This window comes from Triticum urartu, chromosome 5A (genome assembly GCF_056163025.1).
Source record: "Triticum urartu cultivar PI428250 chromosome 5A, HENAU_Tu73, whole genome shotgun sequence".
NCBI lineage: Eukaryota > Viridiplantae > Streptophyta > Magnoliopsida > Poales > Poaceae > Triticum > Triticum urartu.
The window spans coordinates 517,732,879-517,759,209 of record NC_141877.1 but is presented as its reverse complement, the minus strand read 5'-3'; the positions used below and the strand labels follow the sequence as shown (position 1 = coordinate 517,759,209).

General features: G+C 45.9%; 1 protein-coding gene across 1 annotated transcript in view; it reads left to right on the top strand.

Moving 5' to 3' along the window:
• LOC147972386 (uncharacterized) overlaps nt 1-13,086 on the top strand; it is a 30,049-nt gene extending 16,963 nt beyond the window's left edge. Inside the window, exon 6 of the mRNA XM_087524313.1 lies at nt 12,805-13,086. Within this exon, the coding sequence (XP_087380439.1) occupies nt 12,805-13,086 (282 nt within the window). The remainder of the gene's footprint in view (nt 1-12,804) is intronic.
• Nucleotides 13,087-26,331: the final 13,245 nt, after the last annotated feature.

Below are 26,331 nucleotides of genomic sequence, written 5' to 3'. Positions count from 1 at the left end.
AGGGGATGCCTTCCGGGGCATCCCCAAGCTTAGGCTCTTGCCACTCCTTATTCCATAGTCCATCGAATCCTTACCCAAAACTTGAAAACTTCACAACACAAAACTTAACAGAAAACTCGTAAGCTCCGTCAGTATAAGAAAACAAAAGACCACTTCAAGGTACTGTAATGAACTCGTTCTTTATTTATATTGGTGTTAAACCTACTGTATTCCAAATTCTCTATGGTTTATAAACTCTTTTACTAGCCATAGATTCGTCAAAATAAGTAAACAACACATGAAAAACAGAATCTGTCAAAAACAGAACAGTCTGTAGTAATCTGGATTAAACATATACTTATGGAACTCATAAAATTCTCAAATAAATTGCTGGACCTGAGGAATTTATCTATTAATCATCTTCAAAAAGAATTAACTAAATATCACTCTCCAAATAAAAATGGCAGCAATTCTCGTGAGTGCTAAAGTTTCTGTTTTTTACAGCATGATCATAAAGACTTCACTCAAGTCTTCCCAAAGGTTCTACTTGGCACAAACACTAATTAAAAGCATAAAACCACATCTAAACAGAGGATAGATGATTTATTTATTACTAAACAGGAACAAAAAGCAAGGAACAAAAATAAAATTGGGTTGCCTCCCAACAAGTGTTATCGTTTAACGCCCCTAGCTAGGCATGATGATGTCAATGATGCTCACATAAAAGATAAGAATTGGAACATAAAGAGAGCATCATGAAGAATATGACTAGCACATTTAAGTCTAACCCACTTTCTATGCATAGGGATTTTGTGAGCAAACAACTTGTGGGAACAAGAAGCAACTTGCATAGGAAGGTAAAACAAGCATAACTTTGAAATATTAAGCACATAGAGAGGAACTTGATATTATTGCAATTCCTACAAGCATATGTTCCTCCCTCATAATAATTTTCAGTAGCATCATGAAGGAATTCAACAATATAACCAGCACCTAAAGCATTCTTTTCATGATCTACAAGCATAGAAATTTACTACTCTCCACATAGGCAAAATTCTTCTCATGAATAATAGTAGGAGAAAACTCAACAAAATAACTATCATGTGATTGAAAATTAAGATCAAGATGACAAGTTTCATGGATATCATTATTCTTTATAGCATACAAGTCATCACAATAATCATCATAGATAGCAACTTTGTTCTCATAATCAATTGGAACCTCTTCCGGAATAGTGGATTCATCACGAAATAAAGTCATGACCTCGCCAAATCCACTTTCATTAATATAATCATCATAAATAGGAGGCATGCTTTCATCATAATAAATTTTCTCATCAAAACTAGGGAACAAAAAATATCATCTTCATCAAACATAGCTTTCCCAAGCTTGTGGCTTTGCATATCATTAGCATCATGGATATTCAAAGAATTCATACTAACAACATTGCAATCATGCTCATCATTCAAATATTTAGTGCCAAAATTTTTATTGATTTCTTCTTCTAGCACCTGAGCACAATAATCCTTTCCATCATACTCACGAAAGATATTAAAAAGGTGAAGCGTATGAGACAAACTCAATTCCATTTTTTATAGTTTTCTTTTATAAACTAAACTAGTGATAAAACAAGAAACTAAAAGACTCCATTGCAATATCTAAAGATATACCTTCAAGCACTCACCTCCCCAGCAACGGCGCCAGAAAAGAGCTTGATGTCTACTACACAACCTTCTTCTTGTAGACGTTGTTGGGCCTCCAAGTGCAGAGGTTTGTAGGACAGTAGCAAATTTCCCTCAAGTGGATGACTTAAGGTTTATCAATCTGTAGGAGGCGTAGGATGAAGACGGTCTCTTTCAGGCAACCCTGCAACCAAATAACAAAGAGTCTCTTGTGTCCCCAACACACCCAATACAATGGTAAATTGTATAGGTGCACTAGTTCGGCGAAGAGATGGTGATACAAGTGGTATATGGATGGTAGATAAATGTATTTGTAATCTGAAATTATAAAAACAGCAAGGTAACTAATGATAAAAGTGAGCGTAAACGGTATTGCAATGATAGGAAATAAGGCCTAGGGTTCATACTTTCGCTAGTGCAAGTTCCCTCAACGATGATAACATAATTGGATCACATAACTTTCCCTCAACATGCAACAAAGAGTCACTCCAAAGTCACTAATAGCGGAGAATGAACGAAGAGATTATGGTAGGGTACGAAACCACCTCAAAGTTATTCTTTCCAATCAATCCGTTGGGCTATTCCTATAAGTGTCACAAACAGCCCTAGAGTTCGCACTAGAATAACACCTTAAGGCACAAATCAACCAAAACCCTAATGTCACCTAGATACTCCAATGTCACCTCAAGTATCCGTGGGTATGATTATATGATATGCATCACACAATCTCAGATTCATCTATTCAACCAACACAAAGGACCTCAAAGAGTGCCCCAAAGTTCTCCCAGAGAATCACGACGAAAACGTGTGCCAACCCCTATGCATAGGTTCATGGGAGGAACCCACAAGTTGATCACCAAAACATACATCAAATGAATCACGTGGTATCCCATTGTCACCACAGATACGCACGACAAGACATACATCAAGTGTTCTCAAATCTTTAAACACTCAATCCGATAAGATAACTTCAATGGGGAAACTCAATCCATTACAAGAGAGTAGAGGGGGGAAGAAACATCATAGGATCCAAATAGAATAGCAAAGCTCGCGATACATGAAGATCGTATCATCTCAAGAACACGAGAGAGAGAGATCAAACACATAGCTACTGGTACATACCCTCAGCCCCGAGGGAGAACTACTCCCTCCTCGTCATGGAGAGCACCGGGATGATGAAGATGGCCACCGGAGAGGGATTGCCCCCTCCAGCAGGGTGCCGGAACGGGTCTAGATTGGTTTTCAGTGTCTATGGAGGCTTCTGGCAGCGGAACTCCCGATCTATTGTGCTCCCGGATGTTTTTAGGGTATATGGAGATATATAGGCGGAAGAAGTACGTCAGGGGGGCCATGAGGGGCTCACGAGGGTGGAGGGCGCGCCCAGGGGGTGGGCGCGCCCCCCTGCCTCGTGACCTCCTCGCAGATCCCCCCACGTGCACTCCAAGTCTTCTGGGCTTCTTTCCTTCCAAAAATGAGTTCCGTGAAGTTTCAGGTCAATTGGACTCCGTTTGATTTTCCTTTTCTTCGAAACCCTAAAACAGGGTAAAAACAGAAACTGGCACTGGGCTCTGGGTTAATAGGTTAGTCCCAAAAATGATATAAAACTGTATAATAAAGCCCATAAACATTCAAAACAGTAAATAATATAGCATGGAGCAATCAAAAATTATAGATACGTTGGAGACGTAACAATGCCCCGGAAGGCATCCCCTCTTTCGTCTACTTCTATCGGTAACTTTACTTGGAGCTATATTTTTATTCACCACATGATATGTGTTTTGCTTGGAGCGTCTTGTATGATTTGAGTCTTTGCTTTTTAGTTTACCACAATCATCCTTGCTGTACACACCTTTTGAGAGAGCCATACATGATTTGGAATTTGTTAGAATACTCTATGTGCTTCGCTTATATCTTTTGATTTATATAGTTTTGCTCTAGTACTTCACTTATATATTTTAGAGCACGGTGGTGGATTTGTTTTATAGAAACTATTGATCTCTCATGCTTCACTTAGATTATTTTGAGAGTCTTAAATAACATGGTAATTTGCTTAAAATCCTAATATGCTAGGTATTCAAAGTTAGTAATATTTCCTTAAGAGTGTTTTGAATACTAAGAGAAGTTTGATGGTTGATGATTGTTTTGAGATATGGAGGTAATAATATCAAAGTCGTGCTAGTTGAGTAGTTGTGAAATTGAGAAATACTCGTGTTGAAGTTTGTAAGTCCCGTAGCATGCACATATGGTAAACTGTAACACCCCGGATGTAATTTACCCAATATGTACTCCAACTCTTGCCGTTTCCGGCGTTAAGTTATTTTATTTTCTCGGGTTCGGGTTTTTTGTCTCCGTGTGTTGTTTTCGTTGTCATGCATCTCTTATCATGTCATCATGTGCATTGCATTTGCATACGTTTTCATCTCATGCATCCGAGCATTTTCCCCGTTGTCCGTTTTGCATTTCGGCGCTTCGTTCTCCTCCGGTGGTCAATTCTACCTTTCTTTTGTGTGTGGGGATTAAACATTTCCGGATTGGACCGAGACTTGCCAAGCAGCCTTGGTTTACTACCGGTAGACCGCCTGTCAAGTTTCGTACCATTTGGACTTCGTTTGATACTCCAACGGTTAACCGAGGGACCGAGAAGGCCTCGTGTGTGTTGCAGCCCAACACCCCTCCAATTTGGCCCAAAACCCACCAAAACCCTCTCCATCATCTAGAGCGTTCGTTCACGATCGCGTGGCCGAAAACCGCACCTCATTTGGACTCTCCTAGCTCCCTCTATGCCTATAAATAGAACCCCCCGAATTCCGGATCTCCTTCTCCCCCGAAACCCTAAAATAGCCCCGCCGCCGACGGACATGTCCGCCGCCTAATTCGGACACATCGCCGCCGCCGCCCGCAGCCAACCGAGGGCCGTCACGTGGCGCACCGCCACCCGCAGCCACGCCGGCCCGCGCGGCCCGCTGCGAGCCCCCGCGGCCTAGAGGAGACGCCGCCGTCCGCGCCCTTCTCCTTCCCCGACGCCGACGAGCCGCCGCCGCCTCTCCGCCTCGGCCACCGTCCACCGCAGGCCGCCGTCCGTCCCGCGCCGGCGTGCGCCTCCTCGCCGCGCTGCTCTCGTCGCCGGCAGGTGCACCGGTGACCGGATCCGATGCAGCGCCGCCCCTCTCCCTCGACGCCGTCCTCGTCGTCCACTCCGGCCGGCAAACTCCGGCAAACTCAAACCGGCCAACCTCGTAAAGCGCGCCGCGATCCAGATCTGGCAGCTACAGTAAACCCTAACCGCGAGGTGGTGAATTTCTACTAAGTCCTCAAATTCTCAGATCCATATGCCCTTGTTCTTCGTGCTATAACTCCTCATCCGTAAATCCGTTTCGCGCATATAGCATATCAAAATGTTCATCTCAGAGAGTACATCATTTCATCTCATTGCATCATTTTCATTTGAGTTCATCTTGATGCCCGAAATGCTGTTAGAAGAGTGCGATTTGAGATAATTGTCAGATCTGCTGCTCCATTTAGATATTTGTCATTTTTGCCATGATTAATGTGTGCATGATATGCCCATGAGCTCTACATGTGTTTTGGTAAGGGTTTTGCTATCTTTCCAGAGGTGCAACCCATGTATTTTTGTGATGTGTGTGGTGACTAGCACAAGCTTGCAAAGTGAGGCATTTGTTAATGCTGATTTCAGGGACTTAGCATTTCCACTAAGTCCTTGACCTGTTTATCTCATATGGCCATATGTTCATGTTGTTTCCTAGTGACGTGCCTCTTTTGAGGATGATCAGTAAGGATGTTCTGTTAATCTTGTAGTGGTCTATCCATCCATGTCTTTGTTTGCAATTATGGATCACCCTAGCTTGAGCCAATCGAGCTCTACTTTTGTCATTTCGTGAATCTGGGCAGATTGTCTACTTGTTAGCGATTTTGCCGAGGATGTTGTAGTTGATCCGTGCATGCTATGTTATTGTTCTTGCCATGTCTAGCTTGAATTTTGTGTATTCTTGGTGGATGTATGCTTAGATTATCATGACTTGCTCTGTAGTGAGTGCATCGAGCTCGTAAACATGCCTACTTGATATCTGTTTTAGCATGCTCCAGTTTTCACAAAGTCTGAGACCTGATTATGTTTTTGCCATGTTCACATGCTTGCAATTGTATTTTCTGATCCCTTTTGGCTCAAGGTCACTAAGGGAATTTTGTTAAGCTCCTTGAGTAGCTCCATGCCATGCTTTACTTTGCCATGTTCAGATCCTGTAGCATATTGTTTTCATGCTCCAAAGAGTGCTATCTGATCTGAAATTCCAGACAAGTGTTAATTTCACTAAGTCTGAGATCTGTTTGTCAAATGCATTTTTGCCATGCTTGTTTGAACCTGTTAATGGATGAATTGGCCGTACCTCAGTGCTAGACTTTTGTTAAGCATCATGAATGCATCCCTGCCATGTATTTTTATGCCATGTTTGAGTGCTGTAGCATGTTCATCTTGTTGCATCTAGATGGCTACTTGCTGTAAATAACAGAACGTGGCCATATTTGAATTGCTTGCCATTTCCAAACCGTAACTCCGATTCCGGCGTTCTTTATATCGTTTTCAAGCGATTTCATCTCATATTTCCAGTGGCACACTTGGATTTCCAAGTTGAGGCCAGGTTCATGCATTCCTTGTCAAATCTTGCATATGCATCACATATTGCATCCCGCATAGCATACCATGTTTCCATCATATTGTTTGAGCTTTGCACGGGGTTGATTGTGTTTCATTTTCTTGTTTGTCTTGTTTGAGTAGAGCCGGGAGACAAGTTCGCTAACGAGGAGCCCGTTGAGTTTGCTTTCGAGTATCTAGTCAACTCTGACAACTTTGTAGGCAAGATGATTATACCCTCGAAATCACTACTATCTTTGCTTTGCTAGATGCTCGCTCTTTTGCAATGCCTATGCTACGATGCCTACCACTTGCTTATCATGCCTCCCAAATTGCCATGTTCAGCCTCGAACCCACCATGTCCTAGCAAACCATTGATTGGCTATGTTACCGCTTTTCTCAGCCCTTCTTATAGCGTTGCTAGTTGCAGGTGAAGATTGGAGACCGTTCCTTGTTGGAACATTATTTACTTGTTGGGATATCATTATATTGCCATGTTATCTTAATGCATCTATATACTTGGTAAAGGGTGGAAGGTTCGGCCTCTCTCCTAGTGTTTTGTTCCACTCTTGCCACCCTAGTTTCCGTCATATCGGTGTTATGTTCCCGGATTTTGCGTTCCTTACGCGGTTGGGTGATAATGGGAACCCCTTGATAGTTCGCCTTGATTGAAGCTTTTTCCAGCAATGCCCAACCTTGGTTTTACCCTTTGCCACCTAGCCTCTTTTTCCCTTGGGTTTCCGGAGCCCGAGGGTCATCTTATTGAAACCCCCCCGGGCCAGTGCTCCTCTGAGTGTTGGTCCAAATAGAGCCACTTGCAGCGCCACCTTGGGGCAACTAGAGGGTTGGTTTTAGTTGTACGTAGTGTTCATCTGAGTGTGCCCTGAGAACAAGATATGTACAGCTCCTCTCAGGATTTGTCGGCACATTCCGGCGGTGTTGCTGGATTTGTTTTAACCTGTCGAAGTGTCTTGAAGAACCGAGATACCGAGTCTGATCGGAACGTCTCGGGAGAAGGTCTATTCCTTCGTTGACCGTGAGAGCTTGTCATGGGCTAAGTTGGGATTCCCCTGCAGGGATTTGAACTTTCGAAAGCCGTGCCCGCGGTTATGGGCAGATGGGAATTTGTTAATGTCCGGTTGTAGATAACTTGAACCTTAACTTAATTAAAATGAATCAACCGTGTGAGTTACCGTGATGGTCTCTTCTCGGCGGAGTCCGGGAAGTGAACACAGTGTTGGAGTAATGCTTGCCGCAGGTTGCCCTCTAGTTACTCGTTCGTGCTTTGCCTCCTCTTCTCGCTCTCTTTTGCGAACAGGATAGACACCATATATGCTAGTCACTTGCTGCAGCTCCACATATTTTTCCTTGCCTTACCTATAAGCTTAAATAGTCTTGATCACGAGGGTGCGAGATTGCTGAGTCCCTGTGGCTCACAGATTACTATTACACCAGATGCAGGGCCTGATGATTCCGCTCCAGATGGCGCGCTTGAGCTCAAGTGGGAGTTTGACGAGGACTCTCAACGATACTACGTGTCTTTCCCTGATGATTAGTAGTGGTGCCCAGTTGGGGTGATCGGGACCGTGTCGCATGTTGGGTTGTCTTTTATTTTGGCGCCGTAGTCGGTCCATGAGTGTTTGAATGATGTAATTCTATTTATGTACTTGATTGACGTGGCGAGTGTAAGCCAACTATGTTATCTCCCCTTTTATTAATTATATTACATGGGATGTTGTGAAGATTGCCTAACTTGCGACATTGCCTTCAATGCGATTATGCCTCTAAGTCGTGCCTCGACACGTGGGAGCTATAGTCGCATCGAGGGTGTTACAAGTTAGAATTGAAACCACGAATGAATTGATACGGAAGAGAAATCTTGAACGAACCACCGTAAGAATTGGAAATGAACGAAGTAAAGATAAAGAAACACCGGGAAGAATTTATTAAATGAACGAAGATGCTTGAGAGAATTTAGATACATGAGAACGAAGAGATCACGAGCCGATTAAAGATCACTTGAACGAAGCACCGGTAAGATTGGAGAATGATAACTGAAAGCTGAGAATGAATAATCTTAGATGATGGGCTCCGGAGGAAGGAAAAGAATTTTTCGCGATCAAAACAATTATGAGAGGATGGCCTTGAACTAGAACCACGAATCTCTGAGAGAACGGATAAGATATGGAGGTAAAACTCTTCTTCGGTCTTCAAATCTCTGAGAATGACGACGAGAAACACCACCATGAATTATTTAGAAACTCCAGAAGAATCAAAACGAAGAGGTTGAGCCAACGATGAAAAAATTTGACAGATCTTGGAGAAATACATATGACTGATGATAACTCATTCTTATGTCAAACTTCAAAAGAATTTAGGATAGCTCCGGGAAAATTAGAAGAGTCAGGTAAGATCCTGGAAAAAGACCTGTGGGTTAGGGCCCACTCAAAAGAAAACACTGTTGAATGATTTAAAAGATAGATTGCGCCGGTTGAATTAAATGGTTTGAATGAGATAACAACCTCGAAATAGGTTGAACTGATCTTGAAAGACAAGACGAGCCTTCTGAGATATCTTGAGCACTCCGGGACAATAGAATAGCGAGAGATGAACGATTAAGAATTGCACCGGCATGAGAAAGCATTGAAATACGGAAAAGAATATGATCAAACACCGAAAGCTTGAATTGAATCCACCGGAGAAGATAAAAGAACAAGGAATGATAAACTAGAAGTTCCGTTAGTATCTTCATGAGAATCACCAGATAAGAACATTGAAGGAAAAGAATAGAGAGGCTTCACATCAATAAGATGGATACTCGATTAAGAAATCTGAGTCCTTAAAGAAAACAAGGGATGGAGGGCGGGAAAAACAAAGGCAACTTGGAGATGGATGACACAAACAATGTTGAGAAGAACTGATACTTGATCTAGCGGAAGTTGAAATGATCGGATCCACTTGAAGAGAAAACACGTCGGTTGAAAAGGATTGGAAAGACAATCTCGATTAATATGAAGGGGTTTGGTATTCACATAGGAATATGAGAACACCGTTTAGGAACAGGTATGGAATCAAGATTTGACTTCGAAGCAACTCGAATACCACAACTCAAAGCAAAACAAAAGATTGGCTTGCAGAATAAGCCGGAACAAACATACGATAGAGATTTTGTCCGAAGTTTTCGTGGTGGGGCCTACACGGGCTCGATCGTACAGCACCATCATGTACAAGGCAGTGCACATGACATACGAAGCGTCCCCGAGTCGGCATAGCCAAGGACTCTTTAAGACACAACGAGACCACTGTAAAACCGACCGTGAATAGGCGGACCACTAGACGTCGAACCCCAATTTCATATCATACATCTGTCGGAAAGATATCCTAAGAGCTACTTGAATTCCCACTTATAAAACTCCTGAAATTTTCCCAGTTATGCAATCAGGTGTTGGGGATACAGGGGAAGCATAATATCTCACCCAAATCTAGCAAATCCTACATCCAGCTGTATCCATCCTTCAACACATAACCAAGAAACCTTCGGAAATTGTCTACCTCAACCTTCGAAAAGCATCCGTTATACAAGTTATGGCAATACTCCCGAACTCCCGCCCTAGTACTGGGTGGCGTCGAGGTCGTCTCACCAACAACTGCATAAAAGAGATTTTCGATGTCGGCGTACTAAACTCAGGTATTCCAGAACTGCAACGATAAAATTGTGACGACAACACCTCGGAGCTCAACTCCCCGAGACACTGCCACAACCCCTAAATGACAGGAGGCACCAAGAACAATGTTCTCGTCACAAAACCATCGGAACGATTCCAAGATACCCGCGTGATCCTAAAAAAAATTTAGTGAAATTTGAGAAGAGAAGAGTCAAAACTCTACTTCAGGATGCCTTACCAGAGTGATGAAGGGACTGGGGAGTAAAAAGAATTCCTAAACTCTCCGATATATAATTCCTAATTGACTCAAAACATTTTTCTAGACTCAACAACGGCTGCTAAAAACGATCAAGCAGTGGGGGCTCCTAAGGTCGGGGAAGGCTCTGATTACCAACTTGTAACGCCCTCGATGCGGCTATATCTCCCACATGTCGAAGCACGACTTAGAGGAATAACCGCATTGAAAGCAATGTCGCAAGTGAGGTAATCTTCACACAACCCATCTTCATCGAGCTCCTCCTTGAGCTTGGTCGCGTCACCTGCACGGTCTCATCGGCACCTGCAAGCTGGTTTTGGAAGTATCTGTGAGCCACGGGGACTCAGCAATCTCGCACCCTCGCGATCAAGACTATTTAAGCTTATGGGTAAGGTAAAAGGTATGAGGTGGAGCTGCAGCAAGCGACTAGCATATATGGTGGCTAACATACGCAAATGAGAGCGAGAAGAGAAGGCAAAGCACGGTCGATAAAAGTATGATCAAGAAGTGATCCTAGAACAACCTACGTCAAGCATAACTCCAACACCGTGTTCACTTCCCGGACCCCGCCGAGAAGAGACCATCATGGTTACACACGCGGTGGATGTATTTTAATTAATGTCAACTTCAGGTTTTCTACAACCGGACATTAACAAATTCCCATCTGCCCATAACCGCGGGCACGGCTTTCGAAAGTTCAAGTCCATGCAGGGGTGTCCCAACTTAGCCCATCACAAGCTCTCACGGTCAACGAAGGATATTCCTTCTAGCGGGAAGACCCGATCAGACTCGGAATCCCGGTTACAAGACATCCTCGACAATGGTAAAACAAGTCCAGCAAGACCGCCCGATGCGCCGACATCCTGATAGGAGCTGCACATATCTCGTTCTCAGGGCAACACCGGATGAACACTACGTACAACTAAAACCAGCCCTCAAGTTTCCCTGAGGTGGCGTCGCAAGTGGCTCTAGTTTGGACCAACACTTAGACAAGCACTGGCCCGGGGGGGTTAAAATAAAGATGACCCTCGGGATGCGCGACTCCTAAGGGAAAAAGGCTAGGTGGCAAATGGTAAAACCAAGGTTGGGCCTTGCTGGAGGAGTTTTATTCAAGGCGAACTGTCAAGGGGTTCCCATTATAACCCAACCGCGTAAGGAACGCAAAATCCGGGAACATAACACCGATATGACGGAAACTAGGGCGGCAAGAGTGGAACAAAACACCAGGCATAAGGCCGAGCCTTCCACCCTTTACCAAGTATATAGATGCATTAATTAAATAAGATATATTGTGATATCCCAACAAGTAAACATGTTCCAACAAGGAACAACATTGCCATGTTCCAACAAGGAACACACTTCAATCTTCACCTGCAACTAACAATGCTATAAGAGGGGCTGAGCAAAGCGCTAACATAGCCAAACAACGGTTTGCTAGGACAAGGTGGGTTAGAGGCTTGGTTCAACAATATGGGAGGCATGATAAGCAAGTGGTAGGTATCGCAGCATAGGCATAGCAAAAGAGCGAGCATCTAGCAAGCAAGGATAGAAGTGATTTCGAGGGTATGGTCATCTTGCCTGAGATCCCGCAAGGAAGAAGAACGAGTCCATGAAGAAGACAAACGGACATAGACGAACGGGTCCTCACAAACGCGACGTTACCGGAACCAACCCGAAGAAGCAAACACCGGAAAGAAGCACACAACATAGTAAACAAACCACACATGAACATGGTATGATGCACAATAGTGTATGATGCATGTCCGGTTTAATGAAGCGTGGCATGGCAAAGTGCAACAAACAAATCTACAAATTAAGTGGAGCTCAATATGCAACGAGCTGCATATTGACGAAAACACCACATGACTTATTTAGTTCTCTCTCGTTTATGTACTCAACAATATTAAATGTTGTTAGCATGGCAAGAGGGTGAAGCAAAATAAAACTACCTATCTAGTCAAGTTTAAATGAGGCCGGAAGCAGCGAACAACAATTCCGGTAAATCCTCATATGCATATTATAGATTTGGTACTGTTCTGCCCTAAACACAATTTTAGGGTTGTTAAACATGCAAAACAAGTACACCATGTTAAACTAGGCATTTTTCTACCGCATTTACATATATAATTTATTTAATTCGGAGCTACGGTTAAATAGTTATGAATTAAACCGTTTTAGCAAGTTATTTAAGCAAATTAAAACAAACAACATTTTAAACATTTTAAACATGGGTGAAAGTGACATATTATGAAACTAGACACAATTTTAAGCATTTTTCATATATACGTGATTTACATGTGATGCACAGTTTGAGAGTTACAATATGCATGGAGCTTAGGGGTTATTTTGTAAAACTGCCAACTCTGGAAATTAGAAAAATCGTCCTCCCAGGGAAAAAACAAACAGGCCGAAACTAGCAGGCCCGATGGAACAGGGGATCTGGAGGGCTTCTCACCCATGGGCTCGGCCCAGTAGGAAGCAGAGGAGGCCGGATGGGGCAGCGGTTGGACCGGCCCGCCTGAGGCCCACGCGGCACTGGGTCAGACGTGCCCCTGCCGATCCCACTGGATGTAGGCAGGGACGAGCGCGGTCAACGGAGGCATCTCTCCCGCTCGTTATGAAGCAGAGGTCGCAGGGGAACGGCGGCCGAGCTGCAACGGAGGGCGGCGGATCCAGTGGGCGACGCGGCAGGGGAAGCAGGAGCCATCGACGTCGTCTCCGTCGCGGATGCAGGCGCGCGGTGGTGCAGGCTCATTCGACAGGGAAACAGCAGCAGTGGCGCACTCAACCAAGATGAGGCCTGCCGGCGGGGGTTCCGGGCAAGGGGCAAGGTCCACGCAGGCGTGGTGGATCTAGCCAGTCCGAGGTTCAGGGAGGCGATTCCCGGCGACGAGGAACTCCGGCGGAACAGATTGGAGGAGCTCAGCGAGGGAATCAACCATAGTGTGAAGCTCCTGGTTCCTGCGGGGCAGAAAAAAAAGCTAAGAGAAAGAAAAAGATGCAGGGAAGGAGAAGAAGGGAACGGGCCAGGGGAAGCGGCCTGATGGTTGAGGTCCCTGGTGGTGGTGCTACGGTGGCGGCGAACTCCGGCGAGGCGAGCTGCGGGAGGAGAGTACGGAAGGGGCTCCAAGAGAATTTCCTCTTCTCTGGGACGAGAGGAGGCAGAAGAGAGCGATGGTTGGTTGGTAGCTGAAATCGAGGAGGATGGAATCGGTGGCTGGTTCGAGTGGATCGAGGGGAGGATATGGTTGGCCCTTTGCTGAAAACTAGGGAGATGGTCGGCTCGGCTGGATCGGGAGGGATCCCGAGGAAAACAAAGTGGCGGCGGCGCGAGGGAAGGGAGGAAGGGACAAGCTAGGAATAGGGTTTAGGATAATATATATAGCGAGGGGATTAGGGTAGGGTTAACTGGACCCTCCGATTTAGATTGGGCGGTCGAGAAAAATAGGTTAGGAAGTCTAATAAACAAAACGGAGATGTTTTGAAGACGTTTGGGGATGATCTGAACACAGCGGTGACGACGGTCCGGGTCGGGTTCGGGACAACTTTCGGATGCGCGCGCGAGGAGCTGCGGGCTGGCGAGAGAGGTTAGGTTGGACTTGGCGGTAGGTAGTGAGCTGTGTAGACGGTATCGAGCTGAGAGAAGAGAAGAGAGGGAGGCCCGGCGACTATTTTCGGAGACCGAAAACGTCCGACGTTAGACCGGCTATATTGCCGCTATAGTTAATCGTTGGGGCGTCAAACGAACTCCGATTGCGATGAAACTTGGCAGGCGGTCTACCTACACCATAACCAGACCGCACGCCAACTCTCATCCCAATCCGAGAACATTTTCCGGCCACTTATAAAATACTATCTCGGATATGTCACGGGCGCGTGCAAGTGTGGTTGGGCTCAGAACGGACAACGGAGAGAACTCGGAGAACCCGGACGAATGCAAGTTTTGAAAAACATGATGATGCTATGCAAATGATGACATGATGAAATGCAACACGCAAGCAAATGACATGGCAAAGCAGCGACTAACTGGAAGACACCTGGCACATCGGTCTCGGGGTAACACCCCGGATGTAATTTACCCAATATGTACTCCAACTCTTGCCGTTTCCGGCGTTAAGTTATTTTATTTTCTCGGATTCGGGGTTTTTGTCTCCGTGTGTTGTTTTCGTTGTCATGCATCTCTTATCATGTCATCATGTGCATTGCATTTGCATACGTGTTCATCTCATGCATCCGAGCATTTTCCCCGTTGTCCGTTTTGCATTCCGGCGCTTCGTTCTCCTCCGGTGGTCAATTCTACCTTTCTTTCGTGTGTGGGGATTAAACATTTCCGGATTGGACCGAGACTTGCCAAGCGGCCTTGGTTTACTACCGGTAGACCACCTGTCAAGTTTCGTACCATTTGGACTTCGTTTGATACTCCAACGGTTAACCGAGGGACCGAAAAGGCCTCGTGTGTGTTGCAGCCCAACACCCCTCCAATTTGGCCCAAAACCCACCAAAATCCTCTCCATCATCTAGAGCGTTCGTTCACGATCGCGTGGCCGAAAACCGCACCTCATTTGAACTCTCCAAGCTCCCTCTATGCCTATAAATAGAACCCCCCGAATTCCGGATCTCCTTCTCCCCCGAAACCCTAAAATCGCCCCACCGCCGACGGACATGTCCGCCGCCTAATTCGGACACATCGCCGCCGCCGCCCGCAGCCAACCGAGGGCCGCCACGTGGCGCGCCGCCACCCGCAGCAAAGCCGGCCCGCGCGGCCCGCTGCGAGCCCCCGCGGCCCAGAGGAGCCGCCGCCGTCCGCGCCCTTCTCCTTCCCCGACACCGCCTCTCCGCCGCCGCCGCCTCTCCGCCTCGGCCATCGTCCGCCGCAGGCCGCCGTCCATCCCGCGCCGGCGTGCGCCTCCTCACCGCGCTGCCCTCGTCGCCGGCAGGTGCACTAGCGACCGGATCCGGTGCCGCGCTGCCCCTCTCCCTCGACGCCGTCCTTGTCGTCCACTCCGGCCGGCAAACTCTGGCAAACTCAAACCGGCCAACCTCGTAAAGCGCGCCGCGATCCAGATCTGGCAGCTACAGTAAACCCTAACCGCGAGGTGGTGAATTTCTACTAAGTCCTCAAATTCTCAGATCCATATGCCCTTGTTCTTCGTGCTATAACTCCTCATCCGTAAATCCGTTTCGCGCATATAGCATATCAAAATGTTCATCTCAGAGAGTACATCATTTCATCTCATTGCATCATTTTCATTTGAGTTCATCTTGATGACCGAAATGCTGTTAGAAGAGTGCTATTTGAGATAATTGTTAGATCTACTGCTCCATTTAGATATTTGTCATTTTTGCCATGATTAATGTGTGCATGATATGCCCACGAGCTCTACATGTGTTTTGTTAAGGGTTTTGCCATCTTTCCAGAGGTGCAACCCATGTATTTTTGTGATGTGTGTGGTGACTAGCACAAGCTTGCAAAGTGAGGCATTTGTTAATGCTGATTTCAGGGACTTAGCATTTCCACTAAGTCCTTGACCTGTTTATCTCATATGGCCATATGTTCATGTTGTTTCCTAGTGATTCGTGCCTCTTTTGAGGATGATCAGTAAGGATGTTCTATTAATATTGTAGTGCTCTATCCATCCATGTCTTTGTTTGCAATTATGGAGCACCCTAGCTTGAGCCAATTGAGGTCTACTTTTGTCATTTCATGAATCTGGGCAGATTGTCTACTTGTTAGCGATTTTGCCGAGGATGTTGTAGTTGATCCGTGCATGCTATGTTATTGTTCTTGCCATGTCTAGCTTGCATTTTGTGTATTCTTGGTGGATGTATGCTTAGATTATCATGACTTGCTCTGTAGTGAGTGCATCGAGCTCGTAAACATGCCTACTTGATATCTGTTTCAGCATGCTCCAGTTTTCACCAAGTCTGAGAACTGATTATATTTTTGCCATGTTCACATGCTTGCAATTGTATTTTCTGATCCCTTTTGGCTCAAGGTCACTAAGGGAATTTTGTTAAGCTCCTTGAGTAGCTCCATGCCATGCTTTACTTTGCCATGTTCAGATCCTGTAGCATATTGTTTTCATGCTCCAAAGAGTGCTATTTGATCTGAAATTCCAGACAAGTGTTAATTTCACTAAGTCTGAGATCTGTTTGTCAAATGCATTTTTGCCATGCTTGTTTGAACCTGTTAATGGACGAATTGGCCGTAGCTCAGTGCTAGACTTTTGTTAAGCATCATGAATGCATCCCTGCCATGTATTTTTATGCCATGTTTGAATGTTGTAGCATGTTCATCTTGTTGCATCTAGATGGCTACTTGCTATAAATCGCAGAACGTGGCCATATTTGAATTGCTTGCCATTTCCAAACCGTAACTCCGATTCCGGCGTTCTTTATATAGTTTTCAAGTGATTTCATCTCATCTTTCCAGTGGCACACTTGGATTTCCAAGTTGAGGCCAGGTTCATGCATTCCTTGTCAAATCTTGCATATGCATCACATATTGCATCCCGCGTAGCATACCATGTTTGCATCATATTGTTTGAGCTTTGCACGTGGTTGATTGTGTTCCGTTTGCTTGTTTGTCTTGTTTGGGTAGAGCCGGGAGACGAGTTCACTAACGAGGAGCCCGTTGAGTTTGCATTCGAGGATCCAGTCAACTCTGACAACTTTGCAGGCAAGATGATCATACCCTCGAAATCACTACTATCTTTGCTTTGCTAGATGCTTGCTCTTTTGCTATGCCTATGCTACGATGCCTACCACTTGCTTATCATGCCTCCCAAATTGCCATGTTCAGCCTCTAACCCACCATGTCCTAGCAAACCGTTGATTGGCTATGTTACCGCTTTGCTCAGCCCCTCTTATAGCGTTGCTAGTTGCAGGTGAAGATTGGAGACCGTTCCTTGTTGGAACATTATTTACTTGTTGGGATATCATTATATTGCCATGTTATCTTAATGCATCTATATACTTGGTAAAGGGTGGAAGGCTCGGCCTCTCGCCTAGTGTTTTGTTACACTCTTGCCGCCCTAGTTTCCGTCATATCGGTGTTATGTTCCCGGATTTTGCATTCCTTACGCGGTTGGGTGATAATGGGAACCCCTTGACAGTTCGCCTTGATTAAAGCTTTTTCCAGAAATGCCCAACCTTGGTTTTACCATTTGCCACCTAGACTCTTTTTCCCTTGGGTTTCCGGAGCCCGAGGGTCATCTTATTGAAACCCCCCCGGGCCAGTGCTCCTCTGATTGTTGGTCCAAATAGAGCCACTTGCAGCGCCACCTCGGGGCAACTCGTGGGTTGGTTTTAGTTGTACGTAGTGTTCATCTGAGTGTGCCCAGAGAACGAGATATGTACAGCTCCTATTGGGATTTGTCGGCACATTCGGGCGGTGTTGCTGGATTTGTTTTAACCTGTCGAAGTGTCTTGAAGAACCGAGATACCGAGTCTGATCGGAACGTCTCGGGAGAAGGTCTATTCCTTCGTTGACCATGAGAGCTTGTCATGGACTAAGTTGGGACTCCCCTGCAGGGATTTGAACTGTCAAAAGCCATGCCCACGGTTATGGGCAGATGGGAATTTGTTAATGTCCGGTTGTAGATAACTTGAACCTTAATTTAATTAAAATGAATCAACCATGTGAGTTACCGTGATGGTCTCTTCTCGGCGGAGTCTGGCTTGCCGCAGGTTGCCCTCTAGTTACTCGTTCGTGCTTTGCCTCCTCTTCTCGCTCTCTTTTGCGAACAGGATAGCCACCATATATGCTAGTCGCTTGCTGCAGCTCCACATATTTTTCCTTACCTTACCTATATGCTTAAATAGTCTTGATCGCGAGGGTGCGAGATTGCTCAGTCCCTGTGGCTCACAGATTACTATTACACCAGATGCAGGGCCTGATGATTCCGCTCCAGATGGCATGCTTGAGCTCAAGTGGGAGTTTGACAAGGACTCTCAACGATACTACGTGTCTTTCCCTGATGATCAGTAGTGGTGCCCAGTTGGGGTGATCGGGACCGTGTCGCATGTTGGGTTGTCTTTTATTTTGGCGTCGTAGTCGGGCCATGAGTGTTTGAATGATGTAATGCTATTTATGTACTTGATTGACGTGGCGAGTGTAAGCCAACTATGTTATCTCCCCTTTTATTAATTATATTACATGGGATGTTGTGAAGATTGCCTAACTTGCGACATTGCCTTCAATGCGATTATGCCTCTAAGTCGTGCCTCGACACGTGGGAGCTATAGTCGCATCGAGGGTGTTACAAGTTGGTAATCAGATCACTCCCTGACCTTAGGAGCCCCATTGCTTGATCGTCTTTAGCGGCCGAGTTGTGTCTAGAAAAAATGTTTTGAGTCATTTAGGAATTATATATCGAAGAGTTTAGGAATTCTTTTTACTTCCCAGTGTCCTCATCGCTCTAGTAAGGCATCCTGACGTAGTGTTTTGACTCTTCTCTTCTCAAATTTCACTAAATTTTTTTTTAGGATCACGCGGGTATCTTGGAATCGTTCCGATGGTTTTGTGACGAGAACATTGTCTTGGTGCCTCCTGTCAGGGGTTTTGTGGAAGTGTCCCGGGGAGTTGAGCTCCGAGGTGTTGTCGTCACAATTTTATCGTTGCAGTTTTGGAATACCTGAGTTTAGTATGCCGACATCGAAAATCTCTTTTATGCAGTTCGTTGGTGAGATAACCTCGACGCCACCCGGTACTGGGGCGGGAGTTCGGGAGTATCACCATAACTTGTATAACGGATGCTTTTCGAAGGTTGAGGTAGATGGTTTCCGAAGTTTTTCTCGGTTATCTGTTGAAGGATGGATACAGCTGGATGTAGGATTTGCTAGATTTGGGTGAGATATTATGCTTCCCCTGTATCCCCAACACCTGATTGCATAACTGGAAAGGTTCGGGAGTTTCATAGGTGGGAATTCTTGTAGCTCTAGTTCTTCTTCCACGGATATTTGGTTTGAGATTGGGATTTCTTACCGAGTATTCGTTCTTGATCCGTACCTTGTTGATTTATTTCTCTACCTAAATTCTAAGTGGCTTCTCAATTTATGGATATGTGACCATTTCAAGAGGAATACATTCGTTCATTTTGTTCGGATGTGAAGACTTTATGTTGCAATTTTCATTCTGTTGGATTCAGCTTCAATATTTGTCTGTCAATGTGCTAACGGTGGTCAACCTCTTCAGGATGGCTCCCGCTAAGAGCACCAATCAGAATCAGAATCAAGATCCGCCACCACCTCCACCTCCTCCGGAGGCATGGCAAGCTGTGATGGCCGCAATCAATGCAAACACATAGTTGATCATGCAAATTCTTCAAGAGCGCAATCAAGGCAACCAAGAGAACCAAGGCCACAATCAGAATCACTTTGCTACACTCAACCAGTTCCTTGCTAACGGGCCAAAGACTTTCAGCAATTGTGTTGAGGCAACTGATGCTAACGATTGGCTCATGGATCTGTGCAAGCATTTCGAGTGCAGTAACGTCAGGCCTGAGGACTTTGTCAAGTTCGCTTCCTTCCAACTCAAAGATCAAGCTGCAGAATGGTTCTAGCAGTACAAGGACTCCAGAGGTGGACGCGTTATTACCTGGGATGAATTCCGTCAAGACTTCAGAGCTCACCATATCCCTCAGAGCTTGGTTGAAAGCAAGCGTGAGGAATTCCGCAACCTGAAGCAAGGCTCTTTGTCTGTCTATGACTACAACAAGTTGTTTCAGAAGCTCGCCCGCTTTGCTAAGCAGGATGTACCTGATGAGAAGAGCATGATATACCAGTTCAGGGGTGGTCTCAGAGAAGAAATTCAGCTAGCTCTTGTTCTCTTTGAGCCCTTGAGATACGATGAGTTCTACGACATGGCATTGAAGCAAGAGGCCGCTCAACTGAGGTGTGATGCTTCCAAGAAGCGAGTCAGAGACACTACTCCATCTTCCTCTACTCAAGTGGCCAAGCAGCAGAAGTATTGGCTTCCTCCTCCTCTGTTCCGTCAGCCGTATCAGCAGAAGAGCAAAGGTGGCAGTGGATCTTCCTACCCACCCAACCCTGGCTTTCAGAACAAGACTTCGTCTCAAGCTCCAAGACTGAGTGCTCCATACCACCGTCCGCTTTCAGAGGTCACGTGCAACAAGTGCCAACAGAAGGGTCATTATGCCAACAAATGCTTCAATCAGAGGCGTCTTCCTCCGCCTCCTCCTGTGAGATCGGTAAGTACAGCTGTGGTCAGGCATAACCCCAAGCACGCCAAGGTCAATTTGCTTAATGCAGCTCAGACAGAGGACTCGCTAGACGTCATCATGGGTAACCTTCCTGTTAACGATGTTCCTGCAAAAGTTCTTTTTGATACTGGTGCATCGCTTTCTTTTATTTCAACACCATTTGTTGCCAAGCATGATTTTGTGACCGAGAGAATTCCTGTCCCGTTGAAGATTGTGTCTCCGGGCAAGCAAATGACTTCTAACAATTGCGTCTCGGATGTCTCTATCACGTTGAGTGATAACAAGTTCCTTTCTTCTCCGGTGGTTCTTGGTAATTCGGATATTGATCTTATTCTCGGAATGGATTGGCTTTCTAAGCACAAGGTGCATCTTGATTGTGCAGCCAGGCAGATTCAATTGACTCATTCGTCTGAGGATGTAATTGTATTTGCCGCTCGTGATGATACCATCCGTCTGTTTTCTCTCAATGAGAAGGGTGAACTAGATGCTATCTCACAAATTCCAGTCTTTTGCGAATATCAAGACGTCTTTCCAGAAGAGCTTCCAGGAATGCCTCCGCACCGGCCAGTTGAATTCGTCATCGATCTTGAGCCCGGCACGGAACCAGTGTGCAAGCGTCCTTAAAAGCTCGGACCTGAAGAGTTGAAGGAGCTGAAGAAGCAACTCGATATTCAAGAGAGAATGGGTCTCATCCGGCCTAGTTCTTCTCCGTGGGGTTGTGGTGTTCTTTTTGTGAAGAAGAAGGATGGAATGGACCGACTTTGTGTCGATTACCGTCCATTGAACAAGAAGACCATCAAGAACAAATATCCACTTCCCAACATCAATGAGCTGTTCGAACAACTCAAAGGTGCCCAAGTATTCTCCAAGCTTGATCTCCGTATGGGTTATCATCAGATTCGAATCCGTGAGCAAGATATTCCCAAGACGGCTTTCAGGACAAGCTATGGTTCATATGAATACACTGTCATGTCTTTTGGCCTCGTCAACGCTCCTCCGACTTTCTCTCGCATGATGAACTTCATCTTCAACGCCTACACCAATGACTTCGTTTTGGTCTATCTCGACGACATTCTGGTTTTCTCCAAGAACAAGGAAGATCATGCCAAGCACTTGCGTTTGGTACTCGATAAGCTGAGGGAACACCAGTTCTACGCCAAGTTCTCCAAGTGCAAATTTTGGCTTGATGAGGTTCTTTATCTTGGTCATATCATCTCTGCCAAGGGCATTGCGGTGAATCCTGAGAAGGTGTCTGCAATTGTGAATTGGGAACCTCCTCAGAACGTGAAGCAACTCCGTAGCTTCCTCGGTCTCGCAAGCTACTGTTGAAGATTCGTTGAAAACTTTTCTAAGATCGCGAAGCCTCTCTCAAATCTTCTCCAGAAGCACGTCAAGTACGTTTGGTCTCCGGAGTGTGACATTGCTTTCAACACTTTGAAAGAGAAATTGGTCACTGCTCTAGTTCTGACTCCGCCTGATGAATCCAAGCCGTACGAGGTCTTTTGTGATGCCTCTCTCCAAGGTCTTGGCGTAGTGTTGATGCAAGAGAAGAAAGTTGTTGCTTATACCTCTCGCCAGTTGAAGCCCAATGAAAAGAACTACCCCACTCACGATCTCGAGTTGGCGGCAGTTGTGCATGCTCTTTTGACTTGGAGACATCTCTTATTGGGAAGAAAAGTGGACATTTTCACTAATCACAAGAGTCTCAAGTACATCTTCACTCAGCCTAATCTCAACCTCAGGCAAACTCGATGGTTCGAAATGATTCAAGAGTATAATCCAAGTATCGAGTATACTCCAGGCAAGGCCAATGTGATTGCTGATGCATTGAGCAGGAAGGCTTATTGCAACAGTCTGATTCTCAAGCCTTATCAACCCAAGCTTTGTGAAGCTTTCCGCAGACTTAATCTGCAAGTTGTTCCTCAAGGTTTCCTCGCAAACCTTCAAGTCTCTCCTACCTTGGAAGACCAGATTCGCCAAGCCCAGCTTCTTGATGCTATGGTGAAAAAGGTGAAGATTGGGATTGCCAAGAGTCAACCCAATTACAAGTGCTACCGCCTTGATGACAAGGATACTCTCTTCTTCGAGGATCGTATTGTTGTGCCCAAAGGTGACCTCCATAAAGTGATCATGAACGAGGCTCACAATTCTCTCCTCTCCATCCACCCTGGGAGTACAAAGATGTATCAGGACCTCAAGCAGGCTTATTGGTGGACTCGAATGAAGCGCGAGATTGCTCAGTTCGTAAATGAGTGCGATGTCTGCAGAAGAGTGAAGGCAGAACACCAAAGGCCAGCCGGTCTCCTCCAACCTCTTGCCATTCCAGAATGGAAGTTTGACCACATTGAGATGGACTTCGTGACTGGGTTTCCAAAGTCCAAACATGGCAATGATGCTATATTCGTTGTCATCGACAAACTCACTAAAGTGGCTCACTTTCTGCCTATCAAAGAGTCTATCACTGCAGCTCAATTGGCGGAACTCTATACCTCTCGAATTGTCTCTCTGCATGGTATTCCACAAGTGATCTCTTCAGACCGTGGCAGCATCTTTACCTCCAAGTTTTGGGATTCTTTTCAGAAGGCCATGGGCACCAACATCCATTTCAGCACAGCTTTCCATCCTCAAACTAGCGGTCAAGTCGAGCGTGTCAATCAGATTCTTGAAGATATGCTCAGGGCTTATGTGATCTCCTTTGGCATGAAGTGGGAGGATTGTCTTCCATATGCTGAATTCTCCTACAACAACAGTTTTCAAGCAAGTTCGGGCAAGGCCCCATTTGAAATTCTGTATGGCAGGAAGTGCCGTACCCCTCTCAACTGGTCTGTAACCGGTGAATGCCAGCTTTTGGGTAATGACTTAATCACAGAGGCAGAGGAAATGTGCAAAGTCATTCGAGATAACCTCAAAGCAGCCCAATTCCGCCAGAAGAGCTACTATGATAGTAAGCACCGTGATTTGGCTTTCGAGATCGGAGATCATGTTTATCTCCGCGTCTCTCCTATGAAAGGTACTCGTTGCTTTGGTATCAAAGGGAAGCTTGCCCCTAGATACGTGGGGCCTTTCAAGATTGTCAGCAAGAGAGACGATCTCGCCTATCAACTCGAGCTTCCTTCAAACTTTGCAAATGTTCATGACGTGTTCCATGTCTCTCATCTCCGAAAGTGCTTCAAGACTCCTGACCGCACGGTCAACTTCGAGGACATTGAGCTCCAAGAAGATCTCTCTTATCGTGAGCACCCCGTTGCTATTCTTGAAGAGACTGAACGCAAGACTCGCAACAAGTCAATCAAATTCCTCAAAGTCAAGTGGTCACACCATTCCGACCGTGAAGCTACCTGGGAACGCGAGGATCACCTCCGTTCTGAGTACCCGACGTTCTTTCAGTCCTAGATCTCGGGACAAGATCCTTTCGTAGTGGTGGAGTGTTGTAACACCCCGGATGTAATTCACCCAATATGTACTCCAACTCTTGCCGTTTCCGGCGTTAAGTTATTTTATTTTCTCGGGTTCGGGTTTTTTGTCTCCGTGTGTTGTTTTCGTTGTCATGCATCTCTTATCATGTCATCATGTGCATTGCATTTGCATACGTGTTCATCTCATGCATCCGAGCATTTTCCCCGTTGTCCGTTTTGCATTCCGGCGCTTCGTTCTCCTCCGGTGATCAATTCTACCTTTCTTTCGTGTGTGGGGATTAAACATTTCTGGATTGGACCGAGACTTGCCAAGCGGCCTTGGTTTACTACCGGTAGACCGCCTGTCAAGTTTCGTACCATTTGGACTTCGTTAGATACTCCAACGGTTAACCGAGGGACCGAAAAGACCTCGTGTGTGTTGCAGCCCAACACCCCTCCAATTTGGCCCAAAACCACCAAAACCCTCTCCATCATCTAGAGCGTTCGTTCACGATCGCGTGGCCAAAAACCGCACCTCATTTGGACTCTCCTAGCTCCCTCTATGCCTATAAATAGAACCCCCCGAATTCCGGATCTCCTTCTCCCCCGAAACCCTAAAATCGCCCCACCGCCGATGGACATGTCCGCCGCCTAATTCGGACACATCGCCGCCGCCCCCCGCAGCCAACCGGGGGCCGCCACGTGGCGCGCCGCCACCCGCAGCCACGCCGGCCCGCGCGGCCCGCTGCGAGCACCCGCGGCTCAGAGGAGCCGCCGCCGTTCGCGCCCTTCTCCTTCCCCGACACCGCCTCTCCGCCGCCGCCGCCTCTCCGCCTCGGCCACCGTCCGCCGCAGGCCGCCGTCCGTCCCGCGCCGGCGTGCGCCTCCTCACTGCGCTGCCCTCGTCGCCGGCAGGTGCACCGGCGACCGGATCCGGTGCCGCGCCGCCCCTCTCCCTCGACGCCGTCCTCGTCGTCCACTCCGGCCGGCAAACTCTGACAAACTCAAACCGGCCAACCTCGTAAAGCAGGCCGCGATCCAGATCTGGCAGCTACAGTAAACCCTAACCGCGAGGTGGTGAATTTCTACCAAGTCCTCAAATTCTCAGATCCATCTGCCCTTGTTCTTCGTGCTATAACTCCTCATCCGTAAATCCGTTTCGCGCATATAGCATATCAAAATGTTCATCTCAGAGAGTACATCATTTCATATCATTGCATCATTTTTATTTGAGTTCATCTTGATGCCCGAAATGCTGTTAGAAGTGTGCTATTTGAGATAATTGTCAGATCTGCTGCTCCATTTAGATATTTGTCATTTTTGCCATGATTAATGTGTGCATGATATGCCCATGAGCTCTACATGTGTTTTGTTAAGGGTTTTGCCATCTTTCCAGAGGTGCAACCCATGTATTTTTGTGATGTGTTTGGTGACTAGCACAAGCTTGCAAAGTGAGGCATTTGTTAATGCTGATTTCAGGGACTTAGCATTTCCACTAAGTCCTTGACCTGTTTATCTCATATGGTCATATGTTCATGTTGTTTCCTAGTGACGTGCCTCTTTTGAGGATGATCAGTAAGGATGTTCTGTTAATCTTGTAGTGCTCTATCCATCCATGTCTTTGTTTGCAATTATGGAGCACCCTAGCTTGAGCCAATTGAGCTCTACTTTTGTCATTTCATGAATCTGGGCAGATTGTCTACTTGTTAGCGATTTTGCCGAGGATGTTGTAGTTGATCCGTGCATGCTATGTTATTGTTCTTGCCATGTCTAGCTTGCATTTTGTGTATTCTTGGTGGATGTATGCTTAGATTATCATGACTTGCTCTGTAGTGAGTGCATCGAGCTCGTAAACATGCCTACTTGATATCTGTTTCAGCATGCTCCAGTTTTCACCAAGTCTGAGAACTGATTATGTTTTTGCCATGTTCACATGCTTGCAATTGTATTTTCTGATCCCTTTTGGCTCAAGGTCACTAAGGGAATTTTGTTAAGCTCCTTGAGTAGCTCCATGCAATGCTTTACTTTGCCATGTTCAGATCCTGTAGCATATTGTTTTCATGCTCCAAAGAGTGCTATCTGATCTGAAATTCCAGACAAGTGTTAATTTCACTAAGTCTGAGATCTGTTTGTCAAATGCATTTTTGCCATGCTTGTTTGAACCTATTAATGGACGAATTGGCCGTAGCTCAGTGCTAGACTTTTGTTAAGCATCATGAATGCATCCCTGCCATGTATTTTTATGCCATGTTTGAGCGCTGTAGCATGTTCATCTTGTTGCATCTAGATGGCTACTTGCTGTAAATCGCAGAACGTGGCCATATTTGAATTGCTTGCCATTTCCAAACCCTAACTCCGATTCCGGCGTTCTTTATATCGTTTTCAAGCGATTTCATCTCATATTTCCAGTGGCACACTTGGATTTCTAAGTTGAGGCCAGGTTCATGCATTCCTTGTCAAATCTTGCATATGCATCACATATT